This window comes from Dreissena polymorpha, chromosome 7 (assembly GCF_020536995.1).
Source record: "Dreissena polymorpha isolate Duluth1 chromosome 7, UMN_Dpol_1.0, whole genome shotgun sequence".
NCBI lineage: Eukaryota > Metazoa > Mollusca > Bivalvia > Myida > Dreissenidae > Dreissena > Dreissena polymorpha.
The window spans coordinates 44,467,331-44,493,417 of NC_068361.1; the positions used below are offsets into that span (position 1 = coordinate 44,467,331).

The 26,087-nt window shown below is 35.2% G+C and overlaps 3 protein-coding genes across 13 annotated transcripts in view; all 3 read right to left on the reverse strand.

Moving 5' to 3' along the window:
- LOC127839428 (F-box/LRR-repeat protein 4-like) overlaps positions 1-26,087 on the reverse strand; it is a 223,192-nt gene that overhangs the window by 86,706 nt on the left and 110,399 nt on the right. The gene's annotated exons all lie outside the window — the stretch shown is intronic.
- The window catches only part of LOC127839427 (F-box/LRR-repeat protein 18-like), a 64,685-nt gene that overhangs the window by 21,209 nt on the left and 17,389 nt on the right, over positions 1-26,087 (reverse strand). For both annotated transcript variants that reach the window (XM_052367789.1, XM_052367790.1), the window contains exons 4-6: positions 12,142-12,260; positions 10,953-11,092; positions 2,203-2,291 (exon numbers count right to left, since the gene is read on the reverse strand). In XM_052367789.1, coding sequence (XP_052223749.1) covers positions 2,203-2,291; positions 10,953-11,092; positions 12,142-12,260 — 348 coding nt within the window. The remainder of the gene's footprint in view (positions 1-2,202; positions 2,292-10,952; positions 11,093-12,141; positions 12,261-26,087) is intronic.
- On the reverse strand, positions 4,022-10,172 carry LOC127839432 (uncharacterized). Its single transcript, XM_052367799.1, has 2 exons — positions 9,210-10,172; positions 4,022-5,049 (listed from the first exon to the last, which is right to left on the reverse strand). Exons 1-2 carry the CDS (start codon positions 9,510-9,512, stop codon positions 4,879-4,881), a joined length of 474 nt encoding a protein of 157 aa, XP_052223759.1. The 5' UTR covers positions 9,513-10,172; the 3' UTR covers positions 4,022-4,878.

Here is a 26,087-nt window from a genome sequence, read left to right on the forward strand (position 1 = left end):
GGTCATACTGTCACCAGATCTACACCTACCTGGGGCACCAGTGATCTGTAGATAGCAGAGGTGAGATCAGTACTGGGTCATACTGTTACCAGATCTAGACCTACCTGAGGCATTGGTGATCTGTAGATAGCAGAGGTGAGTCCAGTACTGGGTTATACTGTAACCAGATCTAGACCTACCTGGGGCACCAGCAATCTGTAGATAGCAGAGGTGGGTCCAGTACTGATTCATACTGTTACCTGGCATAGACCTACCTGAGGCATCAGTGATCTGTAGATAGCAGAGATGAATCCAGTACTGGGTCATACTGTTACCAGACATAGACCTACCTGGGGCACCAGTGATCTGTAGATATAAGTGGTGAGTTCAGTACTGGGTCATACTGTTACCAGATCTAGACCTACCTGAGGCATCAGTGATCTGTAGATAGCAGAGGTGAGTCCAGTACTGGGTTATACTGTTACCAGATCTAGACCTACCTGAGGCACCAGTGATCTGTAGATAGCAGAGGTGAGTCCATTACTGGGTCATACTGTTACCTGACATAGACCTACCTGAGGCACCAGTGATCTGTAGATAGCAGAGGTGAGTCCATTACTGGGTCATACTGTTACCTGACATAGACCTACCTGAGGCACCAGTGATCTGTAGATAGCAGAGGTGAGTCCAGTACTGAGTCATACTGTTACCAGACATAGACCTACCTGGGGCACCAGTGATCTGTAGATAGCGGAGGTGAGTCCAGTACTGGGTCATACTGTTACCAAACATAGACCTACCTGAGGCACCAGTGATCTGTAGATAGCAGAGGTGAGTCCATTACCGGGGTATACTGTTACCAGATCTAGACCTACCTAGGGCACCAGTGATCTGTAGATAGCAGAGGTGAGTCCAGTACTGGGTCATACTGTTACCAAACATAGACCTAACTGGGGCACCAGTGATCTGTAGATAGCAGAGGTGAGTCCAGTACTGGGTCATACTGTTACCAAACATAGACCTACCTGAGGCACCAGTGATCTGTAGATAGCATAGATGAGTCCAGTACTGGGTCATACTGTTACCGGACAAAGACCTACCTAGGGCATCAGTGATCTGTAGATAGCGGAGGTGAGTCCAGTACTGAGTCATACTGTTACCTGACATAGACCTACCTGGGGCACCAGTGACCTGTAGATAGGGGAGGTGAGTCCGGTACTGGGTCATACTGTTACCTGACATAGACCTACCTGAGGCACCAGTGATCTGTAGATAGCAGAGGTGAGTCCAGTACTGATTCATACTGTTACCAGATCTACACCTACCTGGGGCCCAGTGATCTGTAGATAGCAGAGGTGAGTCCAGTACTGGGTCATACTGTTACCAAACATAGACCTACCTGGGTCACCAGTGATCTGTAGATAGCAGAGGTGAGTCCAGTACTGGGTCATACTATTACCAGACATAGACCTACCTGAGGCACCAGTGATCAGTAGATAGCAGAAGTGAGTCCATTACCGGGGTATACTGTTACCAGATCTAGACCTACCTGGGGCACCAGTGATCTGTAGATAGCAGAGGTGAGTCCAGTACTGGGTCATACTGTTACCAAACATAGACCTAACTGGGGCACCAGTGATCTGTAGATAGCAGAGGTGAGTCCAGTACTGGGTCATACTGTTACCAAACATAGACCTACCTGAGGCACCAGTGATCTGTAGATAGCATAGATGAGTCCAGTACTGGGTCATACTGTTACCAGACAAAGACCTACCTGGGGCACCAGTGACCTGTAGATAGGGGAGTTGAGTCCAGTACTGGGTCATACTTTTACCAGACATAGACCTACCTGGGGCACCAGTGATCTGTAGATAGCAAAGGTGAGTCCAGTACTGGGTCATACTGTTACCAGACATAGACCTACCTGGGGCACCAGTGATCTGTAGATAGCGGAGGTGAGTCCAATACTGGGTCATACTGTTACCAGACATAGACCTACCTGGGGCCCAGTGATCTGTAGATAGCAGAGGTGAGTCCAGTACTGGGTCATACTGTTACCTGACATAGACCTACCTGAGGCACTAGTGATCTGTAGATAGCAGAGGTGAGTCCAGTACTGAGTCATACTGATACCAGACATAGACCTACCTGAGGCACCAGTGATCTGTAGATAGCAGAGGTGAGTCCAGTACTTGGTCATACTGTTACCAGACATAGACCTACCTGGGGAACCAGTGATCTGTAGATAGCGGAGATGAGTCCAGCGAGACACCTGGATCAGCTGTGCGTCTCCCACCAAGCATGATACTGGGCTGAAAAGAAGCACCACCAACTGCTGTTATCAGTCTGGGAATACTGGGCCTAATGCAAGTGTGTACACGGTCTTCCCAGATAATCCAGTGCAGTCCACTCAGGCTAGTTAGACTTTCTGCTTTTATCAGTTTTCTTCAAAATAATTTGAGTAGCAAGTTATATTTGCAAAGAAGCCAGCGTCTAAGAACTGAAAACGGGCGTTTTCGTGCTATTTTGATTTAACATTTTTGGGGAAAGTAGCCGGCGTCAAGATTGTTAGTAACCGATGAAATCTGGTTGCGGGTGCTCCTGGAGAACACTTTTATTGTGTTTTCCAGTGAAAGGAAGTCTTAGAAAAAATCAAGTCAAAGCTGAAAGCATAGTCCCTGATTAGCCTGAGCGGACTGCACAGGCTAATCTGGGACAACATTTTTTGCACATACATTAAGCCCTGTTATCCGCGAGCCAGGCTAATTTCTTTAAGAACAATCTTTACACATGGAGAACATGAGGACTTTAGTATCCATCTCCTTCTACAAGTGTCAAAACATGAGACATATCAAGCTGATAACTGTACAGAACTCAGATATTAAACCTGTAACATAGTTATCAAGAGTCACAAAGACATTTTGAAGATTGTTGATTGGATTCCTTTAAAAATGGATTATTTAGACAAGTCCATGACAATAATTTATCTATGATAATCAATCAAATATAAAAGCAAACCATGATATCCCACAAGTATTCTTGTCCTCTCATAATGAAGCCTTCCATGCAGAAGGACCTCATGAAATCGAAATACACACAAACCACAAGCATTCCCAACAAATGGATTGTACAGAATTTCCTTCACAAAAGACCTGCCCAGACACATTACAAATAATGAACAGGCCAAAACTTGTGACCCACAATTCCAATTCCATTGTCATTGTTTGTTAAAGATCAAAGAAATATGTTGGACAAAGAAATTTATAAATACAAAATCAGTTTCAGAAACTAGAATCTACAAATTTTAAGGTAATTAGACAAAACTTCCAGGGATATTCAATAATTTGTCTTTCTTGATCAATTAGAATGAATAAGTATGATGAAGTTTATTCGAAACAAGAGCTGTCTCCATAGGATGACATATGCCCCCAATAAAGCTTTGATAGAAGTTATTGAAATGCACTAAGTGACCCCGTGACCTAGTTTTTGACCCGGCATGACCCATATTAGAACATGACCTAGATATTGTCTAGATACAACTTCTGACCAAATTTGGTGAAGATCGGATGAAAACTACTTCAACTAGAGAGCGGACACCATACTAAATCCTTGAAATGCACTAAGTGACCCCGTGACCTAGTTTTTGACCCGGCATGACCCATATTCGACCTTGACCTAGATATTATCTTGATACAACTTCTGACCAAGTTTGGAAAAGATCAGATGAAAACTTCTTCAATTAGAGAGCGGACACCATGCTAAATCCTTGAAATGCACTAAGTGACCCCGTGACCTAGTTTTTGACCCGGCATTACCCATATTCGAATTGGACCTAGATATTGTCTAGATACAACTTCTGACCAAGTTTGGTAAAGATCGGATGAAAACTATTTGAAATAGAGAGCGGACATGAAAAGTGTGACAGACTGACAGACAGACAGACGGACAGTGCGAAAAGTATATACCCGCCTTTTCTTCGAAAGGGGACTGACAACCAACGCCTGTGGTTTATCAAAGAGATGATAGCATGTATCTATGGAGATAAGTTTCATAAAATTTATTCTAACGAAACTTGGGGTGTAGAGTTCCCCAAGTACCCGCTTAAGATAACTAAATATACAATAACAAAATAATAACAAAATAGAGGTGACTTAGTATGCTAGGCAATATTAACACAGTTATAAGAAACACAATTATATTTTTCAATTTATATCAGTCTTTTTACGTCTGCACGTTTAATTAATATGACAGTCTTTGTTCACGTCTGCACGTTTAAATATGTATATGATGTTATTGAAAACCAGAGAAAATTGTAAGTTGAAAGTTGTTAACAAATAAAAGTCACCTTCCTTAATTAAAGCGGGTTTTAATTAGTATTTTGTATTGAGTTTTTTCCGTTTATAAAAAGAGTATTGTAACCACACTTCCTTGATAATCGTAAGGTATAACCGAAAGAAACATATAAAGTTGTATATTTAAAGGAAAAAACTATTATAAAAATAAAATGAGGTTCCCAGCGAACCACCTCAGGTCATGCACGGGCACTTCCGGCAATGGTCCGCCAGGAACATGATATATAGTCTGCAGCTGCCCTGGATGATGGAGTTGAGGCACGTGACAGCCTTGGGTACAACTACTCAACCGCCTCAACCCCACCATCCAGTTAAGGCTGAACAACTGTGAAAAAGCATGTTTGATATTAAATATGTTTTTTGAAATGAAACTCAATACACACGAAAGGTTAGTACAATGTTCCTATGGCCTACATGAGTGAAAATGAGGCAATGGTATGGCGTATATACATAGTGATGAAACATGAGTGATAATGAAATTCAATTAGTGAAATGAGATGAGCCCAAAACCGGTTTACATGGTATATGTAAATATGAATGAAATGATTCATAGGAACATTGATGATAACAGTGATGATACATATATTAATACATCAATACATATCATCACATCACTCAAATGACCAAAAGCACAAAACACTATATCACTCTGATGTTCTCTCTCTGACCCAGGATAACAACCCGAGCACCGGCTCTCTACGTCCTCGCTGCTGTCATTCTGAAATCAGAGAGAAAACACAAACAGCAGAAAGCTAATATATTACCTAAAAAGTTACATAAGTTGATGAATCAAGTTCTTTGTGAAATAAAATATTTTCATTGTCAGTGTGGCACATGCCACCCCAATATAAATAGAATGAGCCGTTTGATAATCGTTTAAAATCTAGAGCTATTCTTAACTTAATTCTATTTAAAAACTTAACAATCAAATCAAAGGGAGATAATATTTTTTCGTGTTTAACAGAATTTCTACTTGTCCAAATAATATGTCTTGACTCTGACAAAAATACTAAATATACATATTTTAATTCGGTACTTCCAACATTTTTTACATAAAAAAACTGGAACCATTTAGGATTAATATTAATATTTTCAATCGTAAGTATATCAATTAAATATAAAACAGTTTTATTTAAAGGGGAAGTAAACAAACAATCTATGAATAAGTGTTGGACAGTTTCGTCGCAACTACAAAAAGTGCATTTCTTTTTAGCTTGATTAAACATTTTATCATATAAATATTTATTTACATATACAACCGAATGAGCCAATTTAAAACAAGTATTTCTACACACAGGATCAACTGCCATGGAAAATATATTTCTTAATGTATTTTTGAAATCAACTAATGGATATTCTTTATTACATTTTGGTATATACTCATTATTTGGATTTATTAAAAATGCATATATTTCTTTTACAGACCAATGTTTAAAAATTTCAGTTTGGACATCCTTTATAAAGTTATAAAATACTTTCAAACATTCAACATAAAAATAATGAACAAATTCACTATGGGGTTCACTGTTACTACGTAATGAAGGATTAAATTTTCTAAGTTGCATGCCAATCCAATATCTTGTAAAATATACCCCAGGAGATTTATAATCATTTAAAAATTTGAATAAGTGTGATAAATAAAATGCATTAATTCTTTGTTGAACCTTAGTTACACGAAGGCCACCTAAAGTTAAGTCTAAAAATAATGTTTTTTGAGCTATTGGTTCGTAAACACTGCCCCATATAAACTTAAAACAACTTTTTTGTATCATATTAATATAATGACTCGGAATTGTTTGACATTGAACAAAATACAGAATTTTTGATACTACATATGTATTTAAAACAGAACTTTTACCTTTAAAAGATTTACATTTATTAGACCACAAATTTAATGTATTTGAGAAATTTATATAATGTTCATTAAAAATATCATCATCAGTTAGATCATAGCCAAATTTATATCCAAGTAATTTAACATTTTTCACCCATGATATACCAAATGGATGGTCAGACCTGGTCTTCCATTTACCTAAAAACATTCCACAACTTTTATTATAATTTATTTTTGAACCTGAAACTTTTTGAAAATCAGTAACATGATTAAAGAAATGATACATAGATTTATCATAAGTTAAAACAGAAGTATTATCGTCTGCATAAAAGGACATTTTAAATATGAAATTTATTTCCTGGTGTTTGTATACCATTTATATTTTTATCATCTTGGATGGCTTTAGCAAATGGTTCAAGACAGAGTACATATAAAAGAGGTGATAATGAGCAGCCTGACGAACTGAACGAAATAATGAGAAAGGATAAAAAATAGTGCGACTTGGAATGGAACATGTTTGGGAAATGCCCATGATTGAGTCTAAAACCTTACCTAATCTATTTGCTAATATTTTTGATAAAAATTTTCTATCAATATTTAAAAGAGAAATAGGTCTATAATTTTTAACTGATGTTTTATTATTTGAATCTTTGCATAATAATGTAATATAAGATAATTTTTGTGATTCAGACATATGGCCTAAATCAAAACATGTATTGTATAATTGTAATAAAATATTGCCAAATAAATGGAAGAATTTAATGTAAATAAAGGAAGTTAAACCATCACTATCTGGACTTTAAGTGTGATCCATATCTTTTAAAGCTAATTTAATTTCATCTAATGATAAGGGGCTATTTAACATATTAACATCATTTGATACTTGAGGTAAATTATTTAAAAATTTATCATTTAAGGAGGCATCTACTTGCTCTTCTGTATACAGTTCTTTATAAAATGTTTTTAAAAAAATTAAAATGTCTTCAGTTGATTTTTTATCAACTCCACCATCAATAATATGATGTATAATTTTGTTATTACCATTTTCAAATTCCTTGTTATGATAAAATGTACTAGAGTTTTCATTATTATTTAAAATATGTATTTTACTTCTTATATATGTCCCTTTATATAAATTGTCTTGAAGTTTATTTAATTTATCTTTAATATCTACTTTTTCAGAAATATCAATACAATGTTTATATTGTTTAACTAGCTTCTTGATTTCATCAAAAGATTTTTTATTTTTAGACTTACTATAAACAATACAGAAATCTTTAATAAGTGTTTTCAAATTATCACACCACTCTAACGTTATAGATTCAGTCCTACTTACAATTTTAAAATAACATTCAAAAGCAGAAAAAAAATCTTTGTCTTCAAAAATGGAATTGTTTAATTTCCAATATGAATTTCCTATGTTAATATTATTTGTGTTATTGATATTATCAAAATTTAAAATTAAACTAACAAAATCATGGTCTGAATATGGACATGGAATAATATCTACACTTTTACAGTTTTCAATGAGTGATTTTGGAATATAAATTCTATCTAAACGACATGATATTGTTTCATTTGAGCATTTTCTACTCCAAGTAGTAATTCATTTTTCAGGATTCATGTATCTGTAAATATCTGTTATTTTAAATGTATTTATTATTTGCTTTAAAACTTTACAACCTTTTATTGCATCTATTAATGTTCCTCCTATTTTATCTAAATTTGGGTTTAAAATGAAGTTAAAATCTCCTAAGATAATTACTTTTTTTTTGATGATACTAAATATTGTTTTATTGATTCGAAATAAATCATAAATTATTTGGTGCATAAATGTTACAAATTTTAAAATAATCATTCAAGTATTCTATATCGAAAGAAATAAAACGGCCATCAAAATCAATTTGAAATTTAGAACATTTAATATTCGTATCAGTTACGATTATGCAACATCCGCATGAACGGTTATTAGAAAAATTCCAAACATAAAAGTATTTATTTGATATTAAATTTTCTATTTGTTTAGACAATTTGTAATTATCTATATAAGTTTCTTGTATGCATAATATGTTTATTTTATTAATTGAAATATAATCTTTAATGAAAGTTTGTTTTTGTTTGGATCGAAATCCGTTTATATTTATAGTTCCCATTTTTAACTCCATGTTCTAGTTTGTAACTCAGGTTGTCAGGAAAAAGAAAAGATGGCGGCGCCCATGATTTAGTGTTAGGATAGAAATACCGATAATATTGTTTAAAATATTTAAACCAGGTAGAAAAGAGACTAGGCTAACAATTTTGTAAACTCGCTGTAATGAGTGTACTATGTACCTAAGTAATGTTGGAAATAGATAAATGCGCTCACATTTACCACGAGGATATTGGAAAAGGATTAAAGATGTACTGTTGCTGATTATTGTGTTTAAAAAGGGTGTTTTATAATAGATATAGATTGAGTATATATAACAGTGAATAGCGTCTACACACACTGGCATATGAACGTTATTTGTACGTTTACATGAAATAAGAACCTCATTTATGTTGTGTAAGATATGAAAGTAATGTTTTCTAATTGTACATATATACATACTGCTATTTACATAGATTTTATTTATACATATATAAAGTTTTAATACAAAAAGTGCACTATATACTAAATATATAATGTGAAAACATGAATTTTTAAATATGCGAATATATCGGTCCCACAGAATGTCTATGTGATCGGTATATATGCTGACATTATAATTTAATACATAAAATATAAATATATATACAATTGCACTATTTACACTATCATTAATTGGTAATTTTAAAAATGGGTTTATGAAAAGGTTATTAGATTTTGGAATAAGGGAGTCTATTAAATAAAAGTTGAATTATTCAGTGGGGGTCATAACAAGATCTTGAGAATCTAAATCAATCACTAATCTGTGTTCTTCTAAATCATCTGGGTATGTTTCTAGCACTTTGAATCGGTTTTTTGGCAAGGGGGTCAAGTCTTCATTTACATCAGCCTTCCGGCCTCTTTTTGAGCCCCTTACCTCTGTTTCTACTTCCATGTCCTGTTTCTTCTCTTCTTCCTTCTTTCGTCCCTGTCTCTTTCCTTTCTTCTTATTTCCCACCGTATCGAAACCCTCGGCGTCTATTTTTTTTTGTTGTGGTTGGTCTGTCTGCTCCTTTGTTTCCTTCCTTTTCTCAGTTTCAGGCTGTTTCTCTGTGGTAGTATCTTTGTTCTTGTCTGAAACACTAACTTTCTTAAATATAGCATTTATATTTTCAGGGCAGGTGTTGTGGACATGTCCAACCTCTTGGCAATAGAGGCACAAAGGCTGCCGTCCTCTCATTGTTATCAGGGCCCTTGTGCCGCATTCAAATGAAATATTATGAGGAATGGACTCCTTCTGAACCGGACTACACTCCACCACGACAACACGTACTCCTGAATGGGTACTAAAATCTCCTATTGTCAATAGATCGTGTTCTACCGACAACACTGTTCCAAATTGTTGTCTGCAATGACTCTGTCACTTATGAATGCTGGAAGCCAATGAACTCTACATGTAATAATTTGTTTTCCATACTTAATAAATCTGTATTGAACTCCTTGGTGCGAAACTGACGATTTCATTTGAATATTGTTTAAAAAGGAAATACACTTATCTTTAGTTTTGAACGTGACATCATACTCTGATGACCCTGGTGGTCCAGAAGCCAGCAATTCAATTTCCGAATCCAAGACGCCATATTTCATCAAAACATTCACAACTCCCTGCATACTGCTTTCTCTATTTCCTTGAACCTTTACTGTCCTCTCTTTCGCCTCCTCGATTAATGAACCTCCAGTCAACGCTGGCATATGCATAACCGTCATCATGTTTAATACTTTTGTCTATCGAGATTAAATCGCCGATAAGAACGCTTTGATCTTTGCCAAAATCATGTATTTATGGACACAAGTCCACAGGTATGTAACGAACCCTACCATTCACAAATTAGTACAGGAAAGAATTGATTTTTATATCATTTAAAAAAAAAATTGACAAATCAATAATTTGAGTTATAAATAATCCAAATAAAAAATCTGTACAGTAACTGTGAAACGAACTTCAATTCTTGGTAAGGAAATATATAATATGAGAATGATAAATATATAAATTACTTCCCTTGAAAATAATTGTCTCTAACAAATCTCTATTTTTAGTAGCAAATAATTAAAAGCCACTACCGTGACTGTAGAGTCACCACTCAAAATGTGCAGCTCCATGAGATACACATGCATGCCAAATATCAAGTAGCTATGTTCAATATTGAATAATTATCTCCCTTTAAAGCTTATTACTTCCCTTGGATTTGTATTTTTGACCTTAGACCTTGAAGGATGACCTTGACCTTGACCTTTTACCACGATGTGTTTGTCAGAAACACAATGCCGCCTACGTGCCACTTTGATTTATTTAACAAAAATATATAAATTGGCAGGTCAGATAATTATGTCAATTTAAAGCTTATTAGTTCCCTTGGATTGGTTTTTTCGACCCCGTGACCTAGTTTTTGACCCGGCATCACCCATATTAGAATTTGACCTAGATATTGTCTAGATACAACTTCTGTCCAAGTTTCGTTAAGATCGGATGAAAAGTATTTGAAATAGAGAGCGGACACGAAAAGTGTGACAGATAGACTGACAGACAGACAGACAGTGCGAAAACTATATACCCCCTTTTCTTCAAAAGGGGGCATAAAAATCTTGTGACTTAAGCGAATGTTAATAGCAAGTGTGGTACCAAAGTGGCAGGGTAGAGGGCCAGTTGTCGAGGGCGACACGCTGCCCGGGGTTAATGATCTCAAGAGACTCCAGGTGGGGGCATGCGGCCTGCAGGCGACACACAGACATCTCGGCAGCCACGGCAACAGATGATGAGGCCTGGGGAAACAAGTACATCAGAAACCAATGCTCAATATAATAATGAATTTCAAACATGATATCTGCATTAACTGCCAGTTTAAACAATATACAGTTAAGACATTTTGAAAGGATGCCATCAAAATGATTCTATAAGAGTAGCAATAAGGAACACTTTTACATCAGTAAAGCAGTGTTTATTTTATCATAAGATCAACATACAGGTACTGTAAAACCATTAAATTTCGTGTGGTACGAATTTTCGTGGATTTCTTTGGTCCGCTGAACCATGAATTCCAGTACAAACGATTATTTATACATTTTCAATCCGAAATCGATCATTTCCGAATGTCATTTTCGACATTTTCTTTTGTTGTCAGTTATCCGAGATATTTCTTTTTTGTAATAGTTCTTCACTTCAGTAGGTCACATATACGTGATGTCGTCAAATTTACAGTTTGCAGATTTATCACATATGTCAAATAGTGCCAATAAAGTTAAAAAAGACATAACGGTTTTCACACCTGTATTTTGGGGACCTTATAATATTACTCAATTGTAACTACTAGGGGACTGATTGCGCTGAGAATTGCAAATGTTGTCAACACAACATTGATGGCAATTAGCGAGCGGGGACCCTCAAGTGCGCCGCTTTATCGCTCTTATCAACAAGTATCGGCAACACTTCCATGCTTCAGTGCACATTAACCTCAAGTCTTGCTGTCAACACGGATTAGCAAATTATGCTTCGTTACTACTGTGGTTGTTTTAATAACAGTTACATTATTATGACGGTCAGTCTTCCACAATAATTTGAAATCCACGAAATTACGTATCAACGAATTGGTAGTTTTTTATTTGAAATCCACGAAATTAAGTGTCATCGAATTTGTTGTTTTTTAATAAACCACGAAATTTCATACCGACAAATTTCAATACGTTTACAGTAGTATATGTTTCATGAAATACAGATTCAGGTAAGCATCTAACCACTGATAAGTAAACAGGCTCAACTGTACAGCATACATTGTTTGGACACAGGATATACCCATTGGTTCATCACAACTTACATGTCTATCAATTCGTTGGCGTTTTCCGGACACACGGTTCACATAATCAGCATTACTGGAGGTTTTTATAGGACCAGAATCGGCCAAGCTGCATGAAGAAAGTGCAAGGCTGCGCAACCCTTAAAAGAATAATGGAAAGCTAGGATGAGTCCTGCCAAGGAACAATAGAGAGCTAGGATCAGTTCCTACAAGGAAGAATAGAGCTAGGATCAGTTCCTACAAGGAAGAAAAGAGAGCTAGGATCAGTTCCTACAAGGAAGAATAGAGAGCTAGAATCAGTTCCTACAAGGAAGAATAGAGAGCTAGGATCACTTCCTACAAGGAAGAATAGAGAGCTAGAATCAGTTCCTACAAGGAAGAATAGAGAGCTAGGATCACTTCCTACAAGGAAGAATAGAGAGCTAGGATCAGTTCCTACAAGGAAGAATAGAGAGCTAGACTCAGTTCCTACAAGGAAGAATAGAGAGCTAGGATCAGTTCCTACAAGGAAGAATAGAGAGCTAGGATCAGTTCCTACAAGGAAGAAAAGAGCTAGGATCAGTTCCTACAAGGAAGAATAGAGAGCTAGAATCAGTTCTTACAAGGAAGAATAGAGAGCTAGGATCAGTTCCTACAAGGAAGAATAGAGAGCTAGGATCAGTTCCTACAAGGAAGAATAGAGAGCTGGGATCAGTTCCTACAAGGAAGAATAGAGAGCTAGGATCAGTTCCTACAAGGAAGAATAGAGAGCTAGGATCAGTTCCTACAAGGAAGAATAGAGAGCTAGGATCACTTCCTGCAAGGAAGAATAGAGAGCTAGGATCAGTTCCTACAAGGAAGAATAGAGAGCTACAATCAGTTCCTACAAGGAAGAATAGAGCTAGGATCAGTTCCTAAAAGGAAGAATAGAGCTAGGATCAGTTCCTACAAGGAAGAATAGAGCTAGGATCAGTTCCTACAAGGAAGAATAGAGAGCTAGAATCAGTTCCTACAAGGAACAATAGAGAGCTAGGATCAGTTCCTACAAGGAACAATAGAGAGCTAGGATCAGTTCCTACAAGGAAGAATAGAGAGCTAGGATCAGTTCCTACAAGGAACAATAGACAGTTAGGATCAGTTCCTACAAGGAAGAATAGACAGCTAGGATCAGTTCCTACAAGGAACAATAGAGAGCTAGGATCAGTCCCTACAAGGAACAATAGAGAGCTAGGATCAGTCCCTATGAGGAAGAATAGAGAGCTAGGATCAGTCCCTACAAGGAAGAATAGAGAGCAAGGATCAGTCCCTATGAGGAAGAATAGAGAGCTAGGATCAGTCCCTTCGAGGAAGAATAGAGGGCTAGGATCAGTCCCTAAAAGGAAGAATAGGGTGCTAGGATCAGTCCCTACAAGGAAGAATAGAGAGCTAGGATCAGTCCCTAGGGGGAAGAATAGAGAGCTTGGATCAGTCCCTTCAAAGAACAATAGAGAGCTAGGATCAGTCTCTACAAGAAAGAAAAGAGAGCTAGGATCAGTCCCTGCAAGGAAGAATAGAGAGCTTGGATCAGTCCCTACAAGGAAGAATAAAGGGCTAGGATCAGTCCCTACGAGGAAGAATAGAGAGCTAGAATCAGTCCCTATGAGGATCAATAGGGAGCTAGGATCAGTCCCTACAAGGAACAATAGAGAGCTGGGATCAGTCCCTTCGAGGAAGAATAGGTAGCTAGGATCAGACACTACAAGGATCAATAGAGAGCTAGGATAAGTCCCTACAATGAAGAATACAGAGCTAGGATCAGTCCCTTCGAAAAACAATAGAGAGCTAGGAATAGAGAGCTAGGATCAGTCCCTACAAGAGAGAATAGAGAGCTAGGATCAGTCCCTACAAGGAAGAATACAGGGCTAGGATCAGTCCCTACAAGGAAGAATAGAGAGCTAGAATCAGTCCCTATGAGGATCAATAGGGAGCTAGGATCAGTCCCTACAAGGAACAATAGAGAGCTAGGATCAGTCCCTTCGAGGAAGAAAAGGGAGCTAGGATCAGTCCCTACAAGGAACAATACGGAGCTAGGATTAGTCCCTACAAGGAAGAATAGAAAGCTAGTATCAGTCCCTACGAGGAAGAATAGAGAGCTATGATCAGTCCATACAAGGAACAATAGAGAGCTAGGATTAGTCCCTAAAGGAAAAATAGAGAGCTAGGATCAGTCCCTAAAAGGAACAATAGAGAGCTAGAATGGGTCCCTACAAGGAAGAATAGAGATAAGTCTCTACAAGGAACAATAGAGAGCTAGGATCAGTCCCTACGAGGAAGAATAGAGAGCTAGGATCAGTCCCTACAAGGAACAGTAGGGAGCTAGAATGGGTCCTTCCAAGGAACAATAGAGTTAGGATCAGTCCCTACGAGCAAGTATAGAGAGCTATGATCATTCCCTTCAAGGAACAATAGGGAGCTAGAATGGGTCCTTACAAGGAACAATAGAATGCTTGAATTGGTCCCTACAAGGAACAATATAGAGCAAGAATGGGTCCCTACAAGCAGGGACTACCCTAGGCCTTAAAAATAGGGAGAAGTGACTTCTCCTTTTTTCCGAAACAGGGAGAAATTTGGGAAATCAGGGAGACGTTTGTGCGAACAATATCAAAAACAAAACATGTTCATTTCACAACTTTTATTATTTCTATCATTATACTATGCGTATTTGTAAAAAAAAACAATAAATTCTCATTGAAATCTACTATATATTTAAGTAATTTAAGATATGTACCGGTAGCCCCTTTTCATCACATTTATCGTCATTATATTACCATCATTCCTATGACTGCTTTTGTAACAAAACACAATCGTAATGCATAGAACATCTAGTATATCTATTACTGTTTATCCGAATACTATACACGTCCGAAATATGTACACTTAAGAATGCCTTACCTGTTTAACTTTAATAATCCAATTTTTCCTTGTTGTTATCTGGTTTAACAAACCTTATCAAATGTTTGTTAAAACCAGTTAATGCTTCATCCATTACTTAATCACCATTACTTGTAATTTGAATTGCCAGCTATGAATTGAACGCGGGTTGAATGTTACAATGTCCGCCATTTGCAATGTCGAAGGTTAACTGGTCCCCCGTTGAATATAACCGTTGACTTCGTTGACTATAATATACAACAGGTACAGGCTAATGTATCGGCGATTTGAATTGGATAACGCGAAGACCAATCGGTAGCTCCGTTCGTGACGTGACGTAACAATGTTATGGTTTGCGCGCGGCATTACCCGGATTATTTTTTTTAATCTCTCTATCATTCCGTTGATAACTAAATAAAATACAAAAATTCAAATGCTCACAAATCAAGAATTTCCATTTTTAAGTAACGCGAGGATATTATGTATCATGAAGTACTCAAGTTGCATATGTATTATGAATCTTATTTGACTAGAACGAGCTTTCAATCTTTCCTGTCAGCTGTCAAAAAGTTCGGGAAAATAAACCGGAAATGGTACACGATTATTTCCCCTGATATGTTTCTAAAAATAACCGGTCCAATTTTGGACTGGTAAAATTAGCTTGTACCGATCCCTATATAGAGAGTAGCGAAAGATAAGGGGAGGTAACCAATCTATGTCGAAGGTCATAACGTAGCAATTTAATTCATACTCGGAAAATTTATATCTAATGGAGGAATTTTTTTCTCAATGTTTATGTGTAGTATTATGACTTGTTAATATAAAAAATGAATGTGATTGCAGTTTATATCAGACGGGTGTTTAATACTCGTAATTATCGGTGGATTAACAAACTGACAAAACTCGCTGGACTTAATCGTGGATCTACGTAATTAATAGACCTTTGATCAATTTTGTTCTTCTTTAATTATTTTTGACGACTTTCTTTAACCATGCCGTCTGCGAAAAAACTGCAATTATCGGATGGTCAAACAATTATCACGTTATTATTAGACAACTTGCGGCACGCGCGAAGAGGCATGAGTGTGTTGTTATAGGAACCAATATTAAGGGACTGCTTTGTCACGGTCAATTAACGATCCGTGCGGGGGGTAAATTGTGTAACCGCTAGATAAACAACAAACAATAAACTTGCTAATCGCCTGCGGGCGGTAGCACGCATTGGCAATAATAATCGGGCGGCTTGATTTTCGCTTTTCCAGTCTTGTTTACTAAAAAAATAGGGCGACTTGATCTTCGCTTTTTTGGGCTCGTAGGGCGATAGCACGGGCGTTAGAGCGAAATTATCGCCCGTAGTCGCCCGTAGGGTAGTCCCTGACAAGGGACAATACAGACCTGAGATGGGTCACTACAAGGAACAATAGGGAACTCAAATGTTTATCTACAAGGAACAATAGAGAGCTGGAATGGGTCCCTACAAGGAACAATACAGAGCAAGAATGGGTCCCTACAAGGAACAATGGAGAGCAAGAATGGGTTCCTACACAGAACAAGAGTTCTGCGGTGGGAGACATATGCCCCCCAAACAGGGCTTTGAACTAGTGACCCCAATTTCAAGAGGGGTAATCTACTGTCTAAGGTCAATGCACATGTGAAGCATCAAGCTAATCAGTCATTTCGTTGACGAGTTATATTGATCAGAAAAGATCTTCACACTTATTGTGAAAGTGACCTTGACCTTTGACCTAGTGATCCAAATTTCAATAGGGGTCATCTACTGTCCAAGGCCAATGCACATGTGAAGTATCAAGCGAATCAGTCAATTTGTTGAAGAGTTATTGATTGGAAATGATCTGGTCTACCAACAGACAGACAGACAGACCTACATCCAGCAAAACAATACAGTCCAACCTGCCAATAATGAACACTCAAGGGATTTGGTCGTAGTGGTCTTTGTTCACAGGTGGTCATAATTCGCAGGGTCGATTGAAACTTTGCAAAATATGCTAGTAGGTTTTTAACAGGTACCGTATCTGTGTATGTGCTCTATTGTTTAAATGAGTGAATACTAATGCATGTATAATTTAAACAAGGGCTGTTTGTAAAACATGCATGCCGCCCATATGGGTTCTCAGTTGTAGTGACAACCATTTTGTAAATATGTTTTTGTCACTGTGACCTTGACCTTTGACCTAGTGACCTGAAAATCATTAGGCGAGTCATGATCAATGTACCTATGAAGTTTCATGATCCTAGCCATAAGCTTTCTTGAGTTATCACCGGGAAACCATTTTACTATTTCTGGTCACTGTGACCTTGACCTAGTGACCTGAAAATCAATAAGGGTCATCTGCCAGTCATGATTAATGTACCTATCAAGTTTCATGATCCTAGGCATAAGCGTTCTTGAGTTATCATCCGGAAACCATTTTACTATTTCGGGTCACTGTGACCTTGACCTTTGATCTAGTGACCTCAAAATCAAAAGGGGTCATCTGCGAGTCAGGATCAATGTACCTATCAAGTTTCATGATCCTAGGCATAAGCGTTCTTGAGTTATCATCCGGAAACCATTTTACTATTTCGGGTCACCGTGACCTTGACCTTTGACCTAGTGACCTGAAAATCAATAGGGGTCATCTGCTAGTCATGATCAATCTACCTATCAAGTTTCATGATCCTAGGCATAAGCGTTCTTGAATTATCTTCCAAAAACTATTTTACTATTTCGGGTCAAAGTGACCTTGACCTTTGACCTAGTGACCTCAAAATCAATAGGGGTCATCTGCGAGTCATGATCAAAGTACCTATGAAGTTTCATGATCCTAGGCCTAAGCGTTCTTGAGTTAACATCCGGAAACCACCTGGTGGACGGACTGACCGACCGACAGACCGACCAACATGTGCAAAGCAATATACCCCCTCTTCCTCGAAGGGGGGCATAAAATGGATTGAAAACACAGTTTGTTTATATTAACATGTATTATTTCAATTCCCAATATGAAAAATAATGTACCAGACAGAAAATCAACATGCGTCATGAACTTACACTTGGATACCATAATGGTTAACTTTAACTGACAATTTACTTATCTATAATCTATGCATGTCGTATCAAGGAGAAATTTGAAAAAGGAATGAATTTGAAAATGTATGTGTGTGATTGGCATCGTAATTGTAAAGAAACCATAAATTTCCTTAATAAGTTGATATCAGCCCAAAACTTTTCTTTGATATTTTCGGCAATTATTACATAAATAATCGCGAGCCACTAAAATAAATAGGCAAGGTCTTACACCTTCGACAAAAAGTCAAATGCATAAAAGAAGCAGGCGGTTAACAATTAGCAATATGTGTTAAATAAACAAAAACAGCTATTGAATTAAGTAAACTGTCACTTGCCAATATCTCTATAGCGACCGACCAGTGATCTGGTAAGATGTTTATGACGTGACTATCACAGCATCATGGCGGCCATTGTTTTATTTTATATTTTATTTTTTTATTTTTTATTTTTTTTATTTATTTTTTTCTCATTTATTAATGCACTCTTATGAAGTCATCAATTACACAAAGTAGAAATGTACAAACATGAGTGGTTTTACGTTTTCATAAAGTATCAACTCTCTTAACCTCACACATGCACACACATTAAAAAACACATACATAAACTTGCACACATATACAGACAAGAAAAAAAAAACATGACAGTAAATAACACAATTCAAAAAGATAAGAACATAGAAGTAGAATTTAACATTTCTCTTGTGATAAGTATACTTTCTTTCTCACATATATTCATAAAGCACACACAATTACACACACACACACACACACACACACACGCCTCGCACACTCTCACAAACACAACATGAATTCTATGACATGTTTAACAGTTTGTATTATGGATAAATATAACAATAGTAATTTCTTTCATGCTGTGTTTCTGTACTTTACAATTAAAATACAGTTGATAAAGAACAAAACGAAAAGGCGAACAAATAAGACAACGATATTTTAGTAAATTTTATGGGCATTGTTATATGAAAACTGTATATGAATATTAAGTTCTATTTAAAAAATATTAATTGATGTGGATCCATTTTTGTTTGTGTGTTTCAATTTTGTTTTTAAAAAGGGCAATTTCTTCTTCTGTCTGTATCCTTAACTTCAAATAATTTAAGAATATGTTAAATTTTGGAATACATTTCTTTATTTTCATATTGAATATGAATACTTTCATCAAAATGATAATAAAATTGAGAACTTCACTGTGTAATTTTATTTCTGTATTTCCAAGGAAAGCAGATGTTTTATTTATTTCAATGTAAATTTTCACTCGTTTAAGGAACGTTTTCAGTTCTGTCCAAAGAATTTTGCTAAATGAAAAACATTCCCAAAACAAATGATCGATTGTTTCAACGCTTTCTTGACAAAAATCACACAGGCTGCTATTTGTTAGTTTACATTTCATAAGAAACTTATTTGTTGGAATGATTCTTGATAAGAATCTGAATTGAAAGTTACGTAAGTAAGTATCTATTGTTGACTTAAATGGAAGTGTATATATTGTTCTCCAGTTGAGGCTTTCATTTAAATTAAGGCATGAATTCCATTTCCTTTCAATACTGTTGTCGATATAACTTTGTGATTGTAACTGTATATTGTAAAGAGTTTTGTTTACCTGTTTTGAGTTTTCTATTATATCAACAAAAGTTTTCTCTGATATAGTTAATGCATTAATTCCTTGCGTATACAATATTGATTTATATTCTTTTGGTATAGCAGAAATTAGTGAGTAGAAGTTTAAAAATTCATGAGAGTCAATGTTGTATAAATATTTTAACTAATCAAATGTTTAATAAGTGTCTTTTCGATAGTTGTACATGTGACCGATAGTTTTTATACCATTGTTATACCAGTTTGTAAAAAAGAAAGAATTGTTATTTACCTTTATACATTTATTATTCCATATTACATGTTTACATATGAGAGAACTTTTTGAAACATTATATTGGTTCTTAATACTTTGCCAGGATGTAAGTACTTCTTTTAAGAACACAATATTTTTACTTACATTTTGTATTATAGAATCATCTAGATTGCCTTCAAATATAAGACAGTTACCGAATTTGTTTAGTTTTTTTTCCAATAGAGTTTTCCATTTACCTTTATTATTTTTATCCAGATATCGTTTTACCCAGCTCGCTTTAATGGCATTTAGAAAACAATCAATATCCGTAAGTTTAATGCCACAATTTTCATAATTTTGTGTTAGACGTTTCCTTTTAATTTTGTCTGGCTTATTGTCCCATATGAATTCAAATATTGCCGTTTTTAATCCTTCTATTACTTTTTTAGTTGAGTTAGGGAGAACAGAAAAGGGGTAAATTAATTTTGGTAGCGCAAACGTTTTTATTACTGTTACCTTCCCCATAAGAGTGAGTTTCCTATGTTGCCATTGTTTAAAACAGCATTCAAATTCTTTAATTTTTGGCATTAAATTGTTGTCTATGTTTAATTTATGTTGATTATAAAAATGTATACCTAACGTTTTTGCCCCATCAGATTTCCAAATAAATTTGTTTTCTGTGCTGTATTTGATGTTTGAGTTTTTTAGTGATCCGATTCTCATGACTGTAGATTTTGATGCGTGAGGTTTAGTCCTGATATATTTCTGAAATTTTAGTTTGAACTAATATTTCAAATGAATTTGGCGAACCGTCATTAAAAAAAGTTGCATCATCTGCAAAAAAGGTCTATTTTATTTCGGCCCCAAGTATCTTTATCCCTTTAATATTATTGTTGTTATTTATGTAGTTTGACAGTAATTCTAAACATATAATAAAGAGCGACGAAGACAGAGGACAACCTTGATGAACACCTTTTTCTATTTTAAAATTCCTAGAAAGATGGCCATTATTAATAATGACACTATTTTTATCATTATAAAATACCTTAATCCACTGAATTATGTGTGGCCCGAATTTTAGGTGATTAAGACATTTTATTATAAAGAGATGGTTCAAACTATCGAATGCCTTCTCAAAGTCTGCAAAAAATAGAAGTCCAGGTTTATTTAATGATTCTCTAGATATTCGATAACATCGAAAATTAACCTAACGTTTTCTGCAATATATCTGTTTTTCATTTAACCTGTTTTATCAAAACTTATTATAAGTGGCAGAACCTTTTTTATACGGTTTGCAATTGCTTTAGTTGCCATTTTGTAATCTATATTCAACAAACTTATTGGCCGCCAATTTCTGATTCAGGAATAAGAGTTATAATACGGTACCTTGTTTTTGTAAGGCAGTAAGTTTACCATGTTCAAAAGAGTAATATATTGATTTAATGTAGTGTTCTTTCAAGGTGGACCAAAATATTTTATAAAATTTAAACGGTCAGTCCGTCAGAGCCTGGACTTTTATTGTAAGCCATTTCTAATAAAGCACAATCATCCACACTCGTAATCATTTAATTTTCCTTCACATTGAGATTTATGTTCTTCAATGAGTTTAGTTATTGGCACCTGAAAGAAATCAGAATTGTCGTCTCGTTCATTTGTTTTTTTATATAGTGATTCATAATATACTGCTTCTGCTTCTAGTATTTCATCTTTTTCTTGAAATATTTTTTCATTAACAATTAATTTATGAATCGTTTTTTTCTCAGCCTTCCTTTTTTCTACGTTGGCAAAATATTTAGAATTTTTTTCATTTCCTTCTATTTTTATAGCTTTCGATCTTAAAATATATCCATTAACTTTTTTTTCATAAAGTTGTTCTAATTCTTCTTTTTTTGTTTTGATTTTTTGTATTATTTCATCAGTCAAGTCAGAAGAGTTAGTTTTCATTAAATCCTCTTCTAAATGTTTGATTTCAGAAATTTATACCGGTAAATCTTCGTTCTTTTTTGTTGTTTGATTTTTTGATGAACAATAGCTTATTGTTTCATTGCGAATATTACTTTTTATAAGCTCCCACATTGTATTTGGATTGCAATTTTCGTTTAAGGATGTTATGTCATCTATACATTTTTTTATTCTGTTTTGGTATTCAGTGTCTAAAAGGATTGAATTTTGAAATAACCAGAACCTTTTCCTAATAATAAGTTGTCTGCACTTAATTGTACAAGAGAATGATCTGTTTTAAACGAAGGTTTAATATTACATTTTTATATTATATAACATAGGTTTTTAGATATTAAGAAAAAGTCAAGTCTACTAAAAATGCGTGATTTACAATTAGAGTGCCAAGTGAACTGTCTTTTTTCTGGATGCTTTATTCTCCAGATGTCACATAGATCATAAGCGTCAATCAAATCGTTTAAATATTTTCTGCATTGTAAATGTGTTCTAAAATTGCCATTCTTTTTGTCCAGTTCGGCATCTAAGACAGTGTTTAAGTCCCCGCCTATGATACAGTTCTTATCGCTGTTCGAAAACAAGTATTTGTTTAATTTTTAAAAAATGTATTAATCATCTTTATTTGGCCCGTAAATATTTATAAGGGTGATTGTTATCTTTTGAAGTTTGATATCCGCAGTAATTTATCGTCCGATTATGATTTCATTGAAATTTGATAGTTCTAGATCACTATTTGGGTGTAGAAATATTCCTACACCTTCGCTGTTGGTTTTGCTGCCACTATAAACAAATCGACCAGGCCAGTCATGCTTCCACAGCTCAAATTTTTTTTTTGTTAAATGTGTCTCTTGTAACATAAAAATAGAGTAATTTAGACCTCGAAGCCATTCAAATACTTGGTTTCTTTTTTCTTTATTTCCTAAACCTCTAGCATTTAATGTTAATATTGCCGTTTCCATTTGCTCCTTAAAAAGCCCATTTCAGTTAATAGTTTCATTTGATTTTGTTCGTGAGTCGTTTTTTACTGCAATGCTACGCAGAGTCTTAACAAGTTTTTATAGTGTTATTTAATTTGTATTTGAAAACAATGCATGATTTCTTTTTATATGTTGTTTAAAATTTGTAGTTTTTTTGTCTAGGGCGAAAAGAAATGATGAAATTTAGACAAAAATCTACATGGTAATGCATCAATAAGAATGTTATATGTTTGAATACAGTTTTCCTCCTTCAATCTGTTTTATATTAAAATATACCAAAATTGAAAACTCATGTAAGAAGAAGGATTTTGTATCGATTTTACACGCAGTTTTCTAAGAGTTTTTTTATTTGCCCTGGGAAGGTGTATTTTATTATACAAAAAATAATTGTAAGCAAATGTATACATACATCTATACATGTTACATTTAATTTATCTAAATATATGTTTATTTTATTAATATACACATGTTTTAACTGTAACTGTATAAGGACGTATATGCACATAAACGTGTTTCAGGTTTTCCTTATGGACTTATACAGTCACTAAATTAACACATATTGTAAACATGCATTTAACTATAACTATAAAATGACGTAAATACACATGTTCTTAACTATAACTATAAAAAGGACGTATATCCACATAAACATGTTTCAGTTTTTCCTTATGGACTCATATATACATCAATTGTTACTACTTTAACAATAGTATTATAATACCGTTATAATACCATTGTTTTATTGACAGTTGTGAAATCGTTAATTGTTATGATTGAAGTGGTCGTTGTTAGCCTCTTTCAAGGAGTACAAGATTTTTTATTTTGCAAACCGATGACAACGTTCAATGTTTAATAGAAAATGCTACACAAAATATCTCGTCATTGTATTTATAAGTTTATGGAAGCTGTTTTGTCAAATCCAAATTATTCGTTATGAAACGTTATATTATCATAATTGAAAAGATTTTGTTAGTCAATCGACTTTTGGGAATGTAAAATGGTGGTCGCTGGACGTTCAAGTGGTCGTTGTTAGCTATCAAATTCGACTTTGGGAATGTAAAATGGCAATCGCTGGTCGTTGTTGGCAGGCCGGCGTTATTCGCAGGTACAATATATAGTGAAATCATATGCAGGGAAATCGATGTGGTCGTTATTGACAGATGGTCGCTATTCACAGGCGGTCACGTGGGCAGGTTGGACTGTATACACACTCTTCTTCTAAGGGGGGCATAACAATAGATAGCTAAAATGGGTCCCTACAAGGATTAATAGAGAACTACAATGGGTCCCTACAAGGAATAATAGGAAGCTAGGATGGGTCCCTGGCCTTCAAGGAAAAACAGAGAGCTAGGATGGGTCCCTGGCCTACAAGGAAAAACAGAGAGCTAGGATGGGTCCCTACAGGAACAAGGGGGCCTGAAAGGCCCAAAGTCGCTCACCTGAGATTCAAAGGAACTGATCTGTTCTGTGCAGCCCAAGATGTCATTAGAACAAATGTTCTAACCAACTTTCATGACTAGTGAACACCCTGGCAGCCATGTTTTTCAACAGACCAGAACCATTTTCCTACACACCCAAGATATCATTTAAACAAATATTCTGACAAAGTTTCATAAAGATTCATGAAGCCATATAAGGACATATGCCCCGCCCCCTGGTGGCAATGTTTTTCAAGCAACTGGAACCATTTGCGAACTTGTCAGAGATATCATCAGGGCTATAGATAACAAGCGTTACTGCCTTATACCGCAATAAAAATAACCAACAATTTAATTAAATTCAAAATAAAGCCTACAAAAACGCAAATACAAATTTAATCACGTAATTCCCGTAAAAACCTTGCATCACGAAACACAATTCTTACAAACACCGGATGTATTTTTAAGACTGGTTACTTTCAGTACAAAAATTTACCGGATAGTTAATATTAGTGCTGCAACAATACGCCAAAAACCGTATTGCAATATATTGTCAGTTCAAAAACCTGTATTGCAATATATCGCAATATATTGCTAACTTGTACCAAAATTATAACTTGCCAATTATCCAATAATCCCGTATATTCCAGTTTTAAAGCAAATTCTGGTATATATTTACTATAAATGTGCTTAAGAATAACAAGAAACATAAACATTCGCAAATTTTCTTAAGTATCAAATACATTTAGGCACTCGTTACTATTTATTATTTAAGATGTGATGAAATAACGTCTAACCGGGGCGTTTTTTTTCCACTGAACACGCGTAATTCACCTGACGTGATGTTCCCGTTTTTATACAACACAAAATACACCCATACTTTCCATGCAACGTTCTACATGTCTGTATAATTATCGCGCGCTTTTTATTGAGACAAAGAATAAAGAACTTTTTATTTGACGCTAGAATTTTTTATTGTCGCATTAGCATTAAAATTTGGAAGCGTATTTCCGAAATTCTGATTACAAATTTAATAATGCTCAATTCAGAATCAAACGAAACATTTACAGCTGTGCGCAATAATTCAACGATAATCTGTTCAAAAGCATCGAACGAATGCTCCGATGTAACAACGCTACTCCGTATAATAAACTTTCAGAATGCTATTTTTACGAAAAAAAATATTTACACTGCTTTGTTTTGTTTACCTTGTTATCATTATTTCGGATGGCTTTTCTGGACGAAATGTGAATGAATTTTTGTAAAATTTTCGTACCGGTATGATGAAAATCGTATCGCAATACAATATGCGGATTGCGTATTGCGATATATACCGATATACCGGTATATTGTTGCAGCACTAGTTAATATGCAGTCCTATGAAGAAAAGAAGGCAGTCTTTCCAGCGGTAATCAATCTTTAGGGTATTATTGTAATTATTCGTAGACCCTTCTGTTTTATTATTTTATTTTTAAGGTATTCAACTCAAAATGACCCAAAAACGGGGTGCATTTCTTTGAACATCCATAACTTCATCAATTTTGCAGCGATTTTCACTAACTCGGTCTTATTCTACGCAAAAATGAATGAACTTTGATCAGAATTTCAGTTATTGTTTGTTGTTACTGTATGTACAGGTCCGTTTTTCAATGCCATTTGTATAAATAATATAGTAACCTTAGTAGATTCTTATTATATTATTTATGTCATTCCGTCAATAAACCAATTGAGTTAAAAAAAACTGGGGTTGAAAATCCAATTAAGCTCAAAACTAAGGGATGAAAATTTTTGCTTAAACTCTATTGAATTTATAAA